General features: G+C 39.7%; 1 protein-coding gene across 2 annotated transcripts in view; it reads left to right on the forward strand.

The window, feature by feature from the left end:
- Positions 1-13,748, forward strand: part of COG7 (component of oligomeric golgi complex 7) — a 90,180-nt gene that overhangs the window by 8,337 nt on the left and 68,095 nt on the right. For both annotated transcript variants that reach the window (XM_086375308.1, XM_086375309.1), the window contains exon 4: positions 1,068-1,236. In XM_086375308.1, coding sequence (XP_086231434.1) covers positions 1,068-1,236 — 169 coding nt within the window. The remainder of the gene's footprint in view (positions 1-1,067; positions 1,237-13,748) is intronic.

Consider the following 13,748-nt stretch of genomic DNA (forward strand, 5'->3'; position numbering starts at 1 on the left):
TTTTATGATGCATATATTGTAGGTATACGTTGGGTTGTCCAGAAAATTCATTTGGGTTTCCCCTAAGATATTATGGAATAACCCAAGTGAACTTTCTGGCCAACCCAATATATACATGTTTCTGTATATTCTAGTGTTTGTATGGCCTTTTTGTTGTTTATTTCACCTAATGATAAGTTGTAGATATTTTTCTGTGTAATTAATACTTTTCAAAACATGATTTTAAAAACTATTTAAATTTATTTACGTACTTTTGGCCGTGCTGGGTCTTTGTTGCTGCTTGGGCTTTTCCCTAGTTGCGATGAGCAGGGGCTCCTCTCGAGTTGTGGTGCACGGGCTTCTCACTGCAGTGGCTTCTCTTGTTGCAGAGCACGGGCTTTAGGGTATTCATGCTTCAGTAGTTGTGTCTCCTGGGCTCTAGAGCGCTGGCTCAGTAGTTGTGGTGTCTGGGCTTAGTTGCTCCATGGCAACAAAGGGATCTTCCCAGACCAGGAATCAAACTCTTGTCTCCTGCATTTTTACCACTGAGCCAGCAGGGAAGCCCTCAAACATGATTTTTAATGACTGTACAATATTTCACATGTATTTCACATTTTAATGACTATTCAATATTTCACATAGATTATGAGTGTCATAATCTATATTTTATTTCTTATCATGGAAGATTTGGTTCCTTCCGGGTCTTTGTTATAACAACACTAAAATCACATTAATCAATTTTAACACATTAATATTTCTTTGTCCCTCTGATTTTTTCCTTAGATTTCTAGGACAGAAAATGCCAAGTTCTAAGGATGTAAATATTTGTAAGGCTTTTGATACATATTGCTAATTTTCCCCCCAGAAAAAATATAAATTTAGAAAAACTTTTTCTTTGCACCCTTCCCAAAGATAGCTGTTGTAATTTTTCAGAAGTTTTTCCAGTTTGTTAGGAGGAAATGGCACTTCTTTGTTTTAATTTGCTTTTGTTTGAAGACTAGTAATACTGAACATGAAGTGTTGATGAGCCATGTTCTCTTCATTGGAGTGTCTTAACATAAATATCCTCTCTTCTGGTCTTCTTATAGGACATAGCTGTGATTTCAGCCAAGCTCACAGGTATGCAGAACAGCCTAATGATGCTCGTTGATACACCAGACTACTCAGAAAAATGTGTACACTTGGAGGCGTTGAAGAACCGGCTGGAGGCCTTGGCCAGCCCCCAGATCGTAGCAGCATTCACATCTCAGTCTATAGGTGAGTGCTGGCTGCTTCCCGTCTCTCTGTACACCTCTTTATTTATTTATTTATTTTTTAAATTTTATTTTATTTTTAAACTTTACATAATTGTATTAGTTTTGCCAAATATCAAAATGAATCCATTGTACACCTCTTTAAACAGATAAGGCTTTCCACGTCTTCAGTCTTGAGAATGTCTTAATTTTGATTAAGTTACGTAGATTGGAAGTCAGTCTGTAGCTTTATGGTGGTTGCCTTTTCTTCAACATTCTATATGAACTTTTTCAAAATACAGACAGCTTGTAGTAACCCACCAGGGAACATATCATCTAGACCCTAGTATTAGCATTTACCACTTTGCTTTATCACATATCTGTTCACCTCTCTATCCATCCATCTTATTTTTATCATGCAAGTCAAAGTAAGTTGCAGACATCAGTACACTTCACTCCTAAACGCTAGGAGTTCAGTGTTAGTTTAGGATCCTTTCTTTTTTTGAGGTAAAATTTACATTTAGTGTTAGTTGCTCAGTCATGTCTGGCTCTTTGTGACCCCATGGTCTGTACCCCACCAGGCTCCTCTGTCCACAGAGTTCTCCAGGCAAGAATGCTGGAGTGAGTAGCCATTCCCTTCTCCAGGGGATCTTCCTGACCCAGGGATTGAACCTGGGTCTCTTACATTGCAGGTGGATTCCTTACCACCTGAGCCACCAGGGAAACCATTTAGAAAAATGTACAAATCTTAAGCCATTTAGAAAAATGTACAGATCTTGAGTTCTGAGCCTGATCAAGACCATTATAAAGCTGTTATTTTCCAGTGATTTTTTTCAGCACATAGCTCTCTCTTTACCTAGCTCTCCCTCTCCATGTCATCCACAAAACTATTGGTTAAACAGGAAGCAGCAGCAGCAGTAAAGCTGCTTTCTTACCTTGTCGTTGTTGTTGTTGTTCAGTCTCCCAGTTGTGTTCGACTCTTTGCGACCCCATGGACCACAGTATGCCAGACCTCCCTGTCCCTCACCATCTCCTGGAGCTTGCCCAAGTTCATGTTCATTGCGTCGGTGATTCCGTCCTGCCATCTCATCCTCTGATGCCCTGTCTTGCCCTTGATCTTTCTCAGCTTCAGGGACTTTTCCCATGAGTCGTCTGTTCACATCGGATGACCAAAATCCTGGAGTTTCTCCTTCAGCATCAGTCCTTCCAGTGAATGTTCAGGGTTGATCTCCCTTAAGATTGACTGGTTTGACCTCCTTGCTGTCCAGGGGACTTTCAGGATTCTCCTCCAGCACCACCAGTTCGAAGGCATCAGTTCTTTGGTGTTCTGCCTTCTTTGCAGCCCAGCTCTTACAGCTGTACATGATCACTGGGAAGACCATAGCTTTGACTATATGACCTTTGTTGGCGAGTAATGTCTCTGCTTTTCAACACACTCTCTAGGTTTGTCATAGCTTTCCTGCCAAGAAGCAGTTGTCTTCTGATTTCGTGGCTAAAGTCACTGTTCGCAGTGATTTTAGAGCCCAAGAAGAGGAAATCTGTCACTACTTCCACCTTTTCCCCTTCTATTTACCATGTAGTAATGGGGTTGGATGCCATGATCTTAGTTTTTTTTACTATTTAGTCTTAAGCCGGCTCTTTCACTCTCTTTCTATACCCTCATCAAGAGGTTCTTTAGTTTCCTCTTTGCTTTCTGCTATTATAGTAGTATCATCTGCCTGTCTGAAGTTGTTGATATTTCTCCTGCCTATCCTGATTCCAGCTTTGTAACTCATCCAGCTGGGCATTTCTCATGATGTGCTCAGCATATAGGTTAAATAAACAGGGTGACAGCACACAGCCCTGTCATACTCCTTTCTCAGTCTTGAACCACAAGGTTCTACTGTTCTTACCTGAGCATCTATGTATTGATATATTGGCAGAATGTAGTCTGTATGCACTGCCCTGCTTGCTGCACTCTTGGTCACACATCACGCACGCCCTTCTGCTCTGGGGTTCATGGTCTCCTAAACCTGTTCTGTTGAAGGTCACCAACAATCATATCATCACCAAACCTGAAAGCCTATTACCATTTTATGCTTCTCTGTTTCTCCTTGTCAACAACACTTGACGATGTTTTCTACTCCCTCCTGCTCTGAAAATGCTTTCTTCTTTTGACTCCTGAGATGTAGCACCAGTTTCATGTATGTGAAGTCTCTCAGTCATGTCCAACTCTTTGCAACCCCATGGACTGTAGCTTGCCAGGCTCCTCCATCCATGGGATTTTCCAGGCAAGAATACTGGAGTGGGTTGCCATTTCCTTCTCCAGGGCATCTTCCCCACCCAGGGATCAAACCTTGGTCTCCCGCAGTGCAGGTAGACTCTTTACCATCTGAGCCACCAGGGAAGTTTTATGTATATGATGGTACATTTTCAATGATGAAATGAAACCATAAAAAGTTCTGATATATATATATATTTAAGACTTATTTATTTATTTTTGGCTGCACTGGGTCATCACTGCTGCATGTGGGCTTGCTCTAGTTGTGAGTGGGGTCTGCCCTTCACTGCACTGTGCAGGCTTCTCGTTGCAGTGGCTTCTCTTGTTGCAAACGCAGGCTCTAGGCACTAAGGCTCAGTAATTGTGGCATATGGACTTAGTTGCCCAGTGGCATGTGGAATCTTCCTGGAACAGGGATTGAACAAGTGTCCCCTGCATTGACAGGATAATTCTTAACTACTGGACCACCAGGGAAGTTCAAAATGTGCTCTCTTTTAAAAAAAATATTTTTTAAAAAATTTCAAATTTAAATCCAAGGTCATGAGGCTTTCCTCCTATATATATATTTTTTTTTTTTCCTAAGAGTTTTATAGTTTTAGCTCTTACATTTAGGTCTTTGATACATTATAAGTTAATTTTTGTATATGGTACAAGGTAAGCGTCCAATTTCTTTCTTTTGCATGTGGACATCCTGTTTTCTGAGCATCGTTGTTTCTGAGTGTAAAAGGACTCTCCTTTCCCCCAGTGAATGATCATGACTTCTTTGTTGAAAATCTTTTGACCATGTGTGTGAAGGTTTATTTCTGGGCTCTCTATTCTCTATATATACAGAGGCATATCTTTGTCCTTATGCCAGTACCACATTGCTTTGATTATTGTAGCTTTGTGTTAACTTTTGAAATCATGAATTGTGAACCCACCAATGTTGTCCTTGTTTTTCAAGATTGTTTTGGCTTTTTGGAGGTCCCTTGAAATTCCATATGAGTTTTAAGGTGGATTTTTCTGTTTTTCCAGAGAACACCTTTGAACACCATTTTGGAAGAGATAACTTTGAATCTGTAGGTGGTTTGGGTAGTATTATCATCTTTTTAAAAAATTTTGTTTTTTAGCCTCTAATTAAAATAAATAAATCTAAATTTAAAAAATTAATTATTTTTTAATTGGTGGAAAATTGCTTTACAGTTTTGTGTTGGTTTCTGTTGTACAACACTACGAATCAGTCATAATTTTATATATATATATATATCTCTCCCTCCCTCCTCTCCCCCCATCCTGCCCTCTAGGTTATCACAGAGCACTAGGCTGGGCTTCCTGTGCTATTTAGCAACTTCCCACTAACCATCTATTTCACACATGATAGTGGAAATGTGTCAATGCTGCTTTCTCCATGCGTCTCACCCTCACTTTCTCCCGCTGGAAATCTTCTAATTCATGAGCGCAGTACGCCTTTTCATTTATTTATATCTTTTAAAATTTCTTTCAGTGGTGTTTTTTGACTTTCAGTGTACAGGATTGTTCTTTGTTACTGTATAGAAATGCAGGTGAGTTTTGGTGTGTTGATTTTGTATCCTGCTGCATTAACTTAGTAGTTCTAAGTTTGTGTGTGTGTGTTTGTGTGGAATCTTTAGCACTTTCTATACATGAGATCATATTATCTGCAAACAAAGATGTTTTTACTTCTTCCTTTCCTTTTGAATGCTTTTTATATCTTCGTCTTACATAATTGTTCTGACTGTAACTTCTAGTACTGAATTGAAGTTGCAAAAGTGGGCATCCTTGTCTCATTCCTGATCTCAGAGGAAAAGTTTGAAATGGTCTTTCATATCAAGTATTATGTTAGTTGGGGGCTTTTCATATATGACCTTTATTATGTTAAGGTTGTTTGCTTCTATTCCTAGTTTTTCGAGTGTTTTTAATTCTGAAAAAGTCTTAAATTTTATCACATGGCTGTTTTGCATCAGTTGAGATGATCATGTGAACATTTCCCCTTTGTTAGTGTGGTGTATTACATTTATTGATTTTCATGTGTTGAGCCTTCTTTGCATCCCGGAGTAAATCCCACTTGGTCAAGGGATATGATCCTTTTAATATGCTGTTGAATTCGGCTTGCTGGTATTTTGTTGATGATTTTTGTGTCTATATTTATCAGGGATATTGATCTGTAGGTTTCTTTTCTTGCAATGTCTTTGTCTGGCTTTGGTATTAAGGTAATGCTGACCTCATAGAATAGGCTAGGAAGTCTTCAGTGCTCTTCAGTTTGGGGGAGAGTTTGAGAAGTATTAGTATTAATTAAAAAAAATTTTTTTTTTCTTTTTGTGCTGGGTCTTTGTTGCTGCGGACTTTCTCTAGTGGTGGCGTGGGCTTTCTCATTGAGGTGGCTTCTCTTGTTGCAGAGCATGGGCTCTAGATCATGTGGGCTTCAGTAGTGTGGCCCTGGGTTTAGTTGCCCTGAGGCATGAGGAATCTTCCTGGACTGGAGATTGAACTTGTCTCTCCTGCATTCGCAAGTGAATTCTTAATCACTGGGCCATCAGGGAAGTCCAAGTATTAATTCTTAATTAATCAATGAAGCCATCTGATATACTTTACTTTGTTGAGAAGTTTTTGATTACAGATTCAGTAACTAGTTTTATGTCTATGCAGAGTTTCTGTTTCTTCATGATTTAGTCTTGGTACACTGAGTATTTCTAACAACTTGTTCATTTTACCTAGTTTATCCAATTTGTTAGCATATAATTATCCATAGTACTTTCTTATAATTCTGTTACCTTTAGTAAAATTGGTAGTGTTGTCCTCTCTTTCATTTCTGATTTGATTTGAGTCCTCTTCCTTTACCTTAGTGAACCTAAGTAAAGGTATGTCAATTTTGTTCACTTTTTCAAAGACTTTTTCAACCCTTCATTTTGTTGATTTTAATGTTTTGTTTCTGATATTCTCTGTTTTACTTACTTTTGCTCTCTGTTATTTCTTCCCTTTTACTAACTTTGGCTTTAGCTTCCCCCGCCCCCTAGTTTTGTAAGACGTAGAGTTTAGGTTGTTGATTTGAGATCTCTCTTCTTTTTTAAAGTAAGCATGTACAGCTACAAATTAGCTCTTAGGATTGCTTTTGTGGTATCTCGTAAGTTTTGGTCTGCTAGGTTTTTGTTTTCATTTGTCATTTAAATTTCTCTTGTGGTATCTTCTTGACTCATTTGTTGTTTTGGAGTCCACATTATTTGTGAATTTTTCAGCTTTCTTCTTTTAGTTGATTTCCAGTTTTATTCCATTGTGATCGGAAAAGATACTATATGATTTATATGACTGTAGTCTTTAGAAATTTATTAAGACTTGTTTCGTGGCCTGTGATATGGTCTATCCCGGAGAGTGTTTTATGAGTACTTCAGAATGAGTATTCTGCCATTGTTGGCTGGAGTGTTCTGTATTGTTTCTTAGGGCTAATTGGCCTGTGATGTTTATTTAAGTCCCTGCTTCTTTATTATTGTCTCTCTGGTTATCTTGATGTGCTTTCTGAATGCACCTTCTGCAGGCTCTGTTCCTTTTCTTTTTTTTACCCCCTGTGGTACTTTTGCAAAGGTCACATGGTAGAATTTTTTGTTTGTATTTATTTCTATTTATTCATATTTGTATGTGGGTGCTTTTTTTCTGGGTTCACTGTTTACTGAAAAATAATGAGCATGGGATTTCCATGGAGACCCCTCCTTGTTTTGCTGTTGTTTGGTCGCTTAGTTGTGTCCAACTCTTTGCAACCCTATGGACTACAGTACAGGCTTCCCTGTCCTTCACTGTCTCCCAGAGTTTGTTTAAACTCATGTGTATTGAGTCAGTGATGCTATCCAACCATCTCATCCTCTGTCACACCCTTCTCCTCCTGCCCTCAGTCTTTCCCAGCATCAGGGTCTTTTCCAGTGAGTCAGCTGTTTGCATCATGTGGCCAAAGTATTGGAGCTTCAGCTTCAGTATCAGTCCTTCCAATGAATATTCAGGGTTAATTTCCTTTGGGATTGAGTAGTTTGATCTCAAAGTCCAAGTGACTCTCAAGAGTCTTTTAGGGCACCACAGTTCAAAAGCATCAATTCTTTGGCATCAGCCTTCTTTATGGTCCAACTCTCACATCTGCACATGATTACTGGAAAAACCATAGGTTTGACTAGGTGGACCTTTGTTGGCAAAGTGATGTCTCTGCTTTTTAATACACTGTCTAGGTTTGTCATAGCTTTTCTTCCAAGGATCAAGCCTCCTTGTTTACCTGGACTTAATTGAAAGCTTTCCTCTTGGCCTTGATTTAAAGGTTACATTCTCTGATGTGCTCTTCAGTTGCCCAAAGAGAATGGATTCAGGACTTTTCTCCAGCCTCTTAATTCCATGTCTTCCCCATTTGTCAATTCTTTATTTTGCATTTTCTCTTCACTAGCATGATTCCAGGACTAGAGCTGGACCTTTGGAAAATCACCGTCTGGCAGTTTTCAGATCAGATCAGATCAGTCGCTCAGTCATGTCCGACTCTTTGCGACCCCATGAATCGCAGCACGCCATGCCTCCCTGTCCATCACCAACTACTGGAGTTCACTCAGACTCATGTCCATCGAGTTGGTGATGCCATCCAGCCGTCTCATCCTCTGTCATTCCCTTCTCCTCCTGCCCCCAATCCCTCCCAGCATCAGAGTCTTTTCCAATGAGTCAACTCTTCACATGAGGTGGCCAAAGTACTGGAGTTTCAGCTTTAGCATCATTCCTTCCAAAGAAATCCCAGGGCTGATCTCCTTTAGAACAGACTGGTTGGATCTCCTTGCAGTCCAAGGGACTCTCAAGAGCCTTCTCCAACACCACAGTTCAAAAGCATCAATTCTTCGGCGCTTGGCCTTCTTCACAGTCCAACTCTCACATCTATACATGACCACTGGAAAAACCATAGCCTTGACTAGACGAACCTTTGTTGGCAAAGTAATGTCTCTGCTTTTGAATATGCTGTCTAGGTTGATCATGACTTTCCTTCCAAGGAGTAAGCGTCTTTTCATTTCATGGCTGCAGTCACCATCTGCAGTGATTTTGGAGCCCAGAAAAATAAAGTCTGACACTGTTTGCACTGTTTCCCCATCTATTTCCCATGAAGTGATGGGACCGGATGCCATGATCTTCGTTTTCTGAATGTTGAGCTTTAAGCCAACTTTTTCACTCTCCACTTTCACCTTCATCAAGAGGCTTTTGAGTTCCTCTTCACTTTTGGCCATAAGGGTGGTGTCATCTGCATATCTGAGGTTATTGATATTTCTCCCAGCAATCTTGATTCCAGCTTGTGCTTCTTCCAGCCCAGCATTTCTCATGATGTACTCTGCATATAAGTTAAATAAACAGGGTGACAATATACAGCCTTGATGTACTCCTTTTCCTATTTGGAACCAGTCTGTTGTTCCCTGTCCAGTTCTAACTGTTGCTTCCTGACCTGCATACAAATTTCTCAAGAGGCAGGTCAGGTGGTCTGGTATTCCCATCTCTTTCAGAATTTTCCACAGTTTATTGTGATCCACACAATCAAAGGCTTTGGCGTAGTCAATAAAGCAGAAATAGATGTTTTTCTGGAACTCTCTTGCTTTTTCCATGATCCAGCGGATGTTTGCAATTTGATCTCTGGTTCCTCTGCCTTTTCTAAAACCAGCTTGAACATCAGGAAGTTCACGGTTCACATATTGCTGAAGCCTGGCTTGGAGAATTTTAAGCATTACTTTACTAGCGTGTGAGATGAGTGCAGTTGTGCTGTAGTTTGAGCATTCTTTGGCGTTGCCTTTCTTTGGAATTGGAATGAAAACTGACCTTTTCCAGTCCTGTGGCCACTGCAGTTTTACTACTCATGTTTTCTAGTGAATTTGTTGCAGCTGTAGACCATGGAGCTCACTTGTGTGGTTGGGGTATGCATCCATTTGATAGGAGATTAGAGAAGTAGGAGTGGGGACTGGGGCTCCATGAATTTTAAGTTTTTTCCCTTTCCTTCTGTGTGAATTGGCTACTTGGTACTGGAATCAGGTTTGAAGAATGCCCTGTGAGTCAGGATCGTAGGCTTTCATTTTGGAGTAAGCTGTATTTGACAGCTTTCATTCACAAATTTGAATCAGGCTTGATTCTAGATTCTGCTCTTTGTAGGCAGGATGCTAATTCAGAAGGGGGAAATGGGTCCTGCGGCTGTCCCACTGCCGAGCTGGGGTGGAAGCAGACCCTCCCCTGCTTGCCCAGGCCTCCTTGGCCCCTGGTGCTCCATGCTAATGTCCAGTTTCTCCCAGCATACCCACTCATTGGCCAAAATGATTGCATATCTGATGGGTATTCTCTGAAGTGTGTAGTATGAATGTTTTCCTGGCATCAACACAGATGGATGAAACTGTGTTTTTCTTTGGTGGTTAATTTTGGTGAGCATCGGGAAGGGTTTTTTCCTGCCACAAAAGTAATATTCTCTTTAATCAATTATCTTCCCAAGAAGGCTAAGGTGCTTCTTTATCTAACAGTTTTTAAAGGGAAATCTGATAAATTAGTACATTCCTGACACAATACCCACAATCTTCAAGTATACATGCCTCATTCATTTTATAAACTAGTGGATTCAGTTCATAAATTGAAGCAGCTTTTTGGAGCCTAATTTTACATATGGCAGGAATATTCACTTATCTAAGTGATCTTATGAAAATAATAAGCATTTAAAAAGCACGTAGTCATTTTTAAACTCATGGAGTCCTGCCCATTACAATGAGAACTGCTGGCTGGTCTCTGGAGTTTAGCTGAGTTATATCCACGGTGGTTACTATTACAGCTTTTCCTTCTCAGCAGCTTATTGGACTTACCAGAGATGGAGGAAAACAGAACAGGTATAAAGAGGTTTTGCACCTGTTAGCTCACGGTTTTTTTCCCCATTCTTTTTTTTTAATTTTATTCTAAGGCTGTGGCATCTGTGTTTTGACCAGAAGGGGGCAGATAGGAGCCAGAGATGCTGCGTGCATGGGAGGCTGCTGAAACTGTATCTCTGTTTTTTCATCAGTAGACCTGGAACCAAGTGCTGTGTTTAGCACTTCCTCTGCCCTTAGGCAAAAATATAAGAAAGTACTTGATATTAGACCCATAGAGTCCATTGCTATCTGTTGAATGCTGGTGTTTACCAGATAATTTTCTTATTCCTCAAACCATTAAATATATGAATTTATAGAAGTTTAGTTTGTTTGCTTATTTCCCATCTGATATAATCAGAGTAGGAATTTTCAAAGGGATTACTAACTTGTAAATAGTGTTTAAAATATTAATTACATGAGGAATGGCAGGGAATACAAAAATGAAAAGATTGCTGTCCTTCAAGGACTTTATACCTTGGTTGAGGGTGAGGCTGGAAGAAAACAAGTATACAGATAATTTTATTACGGAATGGAATGTGAAAAGTGCCTTAGGCCTCCCCAGGATGAAGGAAAATCAAGGAAGCTTTTATGAAAGAGCTAGTATATGCGCAGAACCTTGAAAGAGATGAATTAAAAATAATTTGAATTGCTTCTGATTATAAAATAATACATATGCAAGTTATTAAACTTTGAAAAAAACGGAGAAAAGTATAAAATAGAAAATGATATACCAGTGAACTCACCACATAGAGATGACTGCTAGTATTTTTTTTTTTAATTAAAAAAGTTTTTTTTAATTAATTTATTTTTTGGCTGTGCCCTGTGGCATGTGGGATCTTAGTTCCCTGACCAGGGATCAAACTCTCGCCTCCTGCAGTGGAAGCACAGAGTCTTAACCACTGGACCACCAGGGAATTCCCTTTATTATTATTACTTTAAACATTTTTGACCGTTAGTATTTTTTCCAGTTTTTTTTCTTTGTCTGTATATATCTTTTAAGGAAAGTACATACATTGAGTATAGGCAATTCTGTATTTTTTTTGCTCCCTTTAGCAGTATAGCATGAGCATTTTCTCAGGGATATAGGGATTTGATAGGTGAGGAAAAGCATTTAGGGCAGAAAGAATAATGTATATTTGGATGGTATAGAAAGGAGAAAATTCAGGGTCTGTTTTGGGAATAACAATTAAACGCATTTTAGTGGAATGAACATTGGGAAATGGTCAAAGGTGAGGCTGGAAAGGAAGGTGGGGACAGCATAGTTTGCCTTGAACAAATTAAGGAGTTTCTATTGAGGGAATGATTTCATTGCTGCTGACAATTTATTAGTCTGCTGAGGAATGTGGCAAGAATGGAAGGACTATAGACTTTGGAGATGGGCAGACCTAGTTTCAAATCTTTGGGCTGCTGCATATTAGCAGAGACCTCCACTTCCTGCTCAGTGAAATGAGCGTAGAATACGCGCTATGTTCTTGGGAGGATTAAACAATACAGGTGTGCAGCTCCTGATCAGAGGAGGCCTCCAGGGAATATTGCTTCCTCTTTCTCTGGAACCTCTCATTCAAGACTTGTAGCCCTTATAGCAACTTAAAGGAAATAAATAATTCCTAAGAGGCCAGTAAAGAACTCCTGAACACTCTCTTAGAATGAGAGCTGCATCATTTCCAAAAAGCCGTGCAGCTCAGCAGATTTAACTAAACTGTCAATACAGTTTGGAAGCCCAGACCCACACATGAGTTAGTTGGGTTTTTTTCCTTGAATTTGGGCTTCCCTGGTGGCTCGGACAGTAAAGAATGTGCCAGCAATGCCGGAAACCTGGCTTCGACCCCTGGGTCAGGATGATCCCCTGGAGAAGGGAATGGCAACCCACTCTAGTATTCTTGCCTGGAGAATTCCACGGACAGAGGAGCCTGGCAGGCTCCATAGGGTTGCAAAGCGTTAGAGACAACTGAGTGACTAACACTTTCACTTCTACTTTCTTGAATTTAGTTAAATGTTTTTCTATCATCTACAGTGCTGAAAAGTTAAGTAGTACTACAAGGTCTAAAAGGGAAAAGTAACATCCTCTTTCTCTACCTGGTCCTTATCCAGGAAGGCCACCACTTTTAGAGCTGTTTTTCTGTGCTCTTTTACTTTATCTTTCTGCATGATAAATGTCTTAGTTTATTTCTTCATGTTTCAATTTTAGGCATTGTCTGTTGACTTCTGTTGTTCCAGCTAAGGATTTAACTTTCACACCACTCCTCTTTCTCTTCCCCATTATCCTCCTGTCTCCTTATTTTAATTGAATCAGTAAATAGTTTTTATGTTATCACAACTTTATAAATTATTAATTTTTGCTGAGTCAAGCCCAGGTACTGTGATTTCATTCTCTTTCCTATTCAGCTTCATGTTTATCCTGAAGTTTCTGATCACCTTTTTATCCCCTTCTCATTCTTCCAGCTCTCCATACTCCCTGGTTTTTTCCAAGTGGGTTCTTGGGGATAACGCTTTGTTCCAAGTACCCCCTGTTCCCCAGAAACTCTCCTTTTGGCATGCTGTCTCTGCTCTGGACATGCAGATCCCAGGATTCTTTACTGGTGCTCAGATTTAAAGTCTTGTTTCTGTCAGTTGTCATTCTGGGCAAGTCACAGGAGTTAGATGATGTCACAGGAACCTGGCCAGGACATATCTGGGCCCTTCTAGTTGTATGATCTTGACGAACTTATTTATTTCAGTGTCTTCTTACCTCATACGGTTGCCCTGAGGTTATAAGTGAGCTTGCATAAATGGAGAAGCTTTGGAAGTTCTGTGAATGAAAAGTAAACTAGCTTATCCACAGTGACTTTGTTTCAGTGTTACTACCTACTCTACGTTTCTAAGGCCTTAGATATTATCCTTGCTGCTCTTTATATTTGCCTGTACATTCAACCAGGTATCCTCTTTCTCCAGGAAAAATTAGCATCAGAGAGTGGGAGAAGTGAAGGACAGCTCTCAGCACATGCCTAGAAGGGTGGTGCTTGCTGTCTACACCTAGGCAGAAACGGGGGTGGGGTGGGGTAAGTTCTGCAGACTGATATAGTGGGGTAACTGTTTTAGGAAGAGATTTAAGAGCATTTTTTCTGTATATTTATTTTATTTAACATGTAATTATGACATATATCCTATGTGCAGAGTACTTTCTTATGTCTAAATAACATGCAAAATCATTTGCAGGAGCAACAATAAATGAATTTTGGGGGACTCTTTATTTTTTAATATCAATGCCCAGGTTGCTTCCTATTGGTACCATAAGGTTTTTATACTGTTTGTTTATAATTAAAAGTCAATTATTGATATGAAATTGGTAACCCATTGACCATATATTATTACACTCTGGGTATGTGAGGTAGAGACTTGGGGACTGCATGAATATCTTATTCACATGAT

Source organism: Bos grunniens, chromosome 25 (assembly GCF_055505025.1).
Source record: "Bos grunniens cultivar Pamir isolate PY7600 chromosome 25, Bosgru_T2T1.0, whole genome shotgun sequence".
NCBI lineage: Eukaryota > Metazoa > Chordata > Mammalia > Artiodactyla > Bovidae > Bos > Bos grunniens.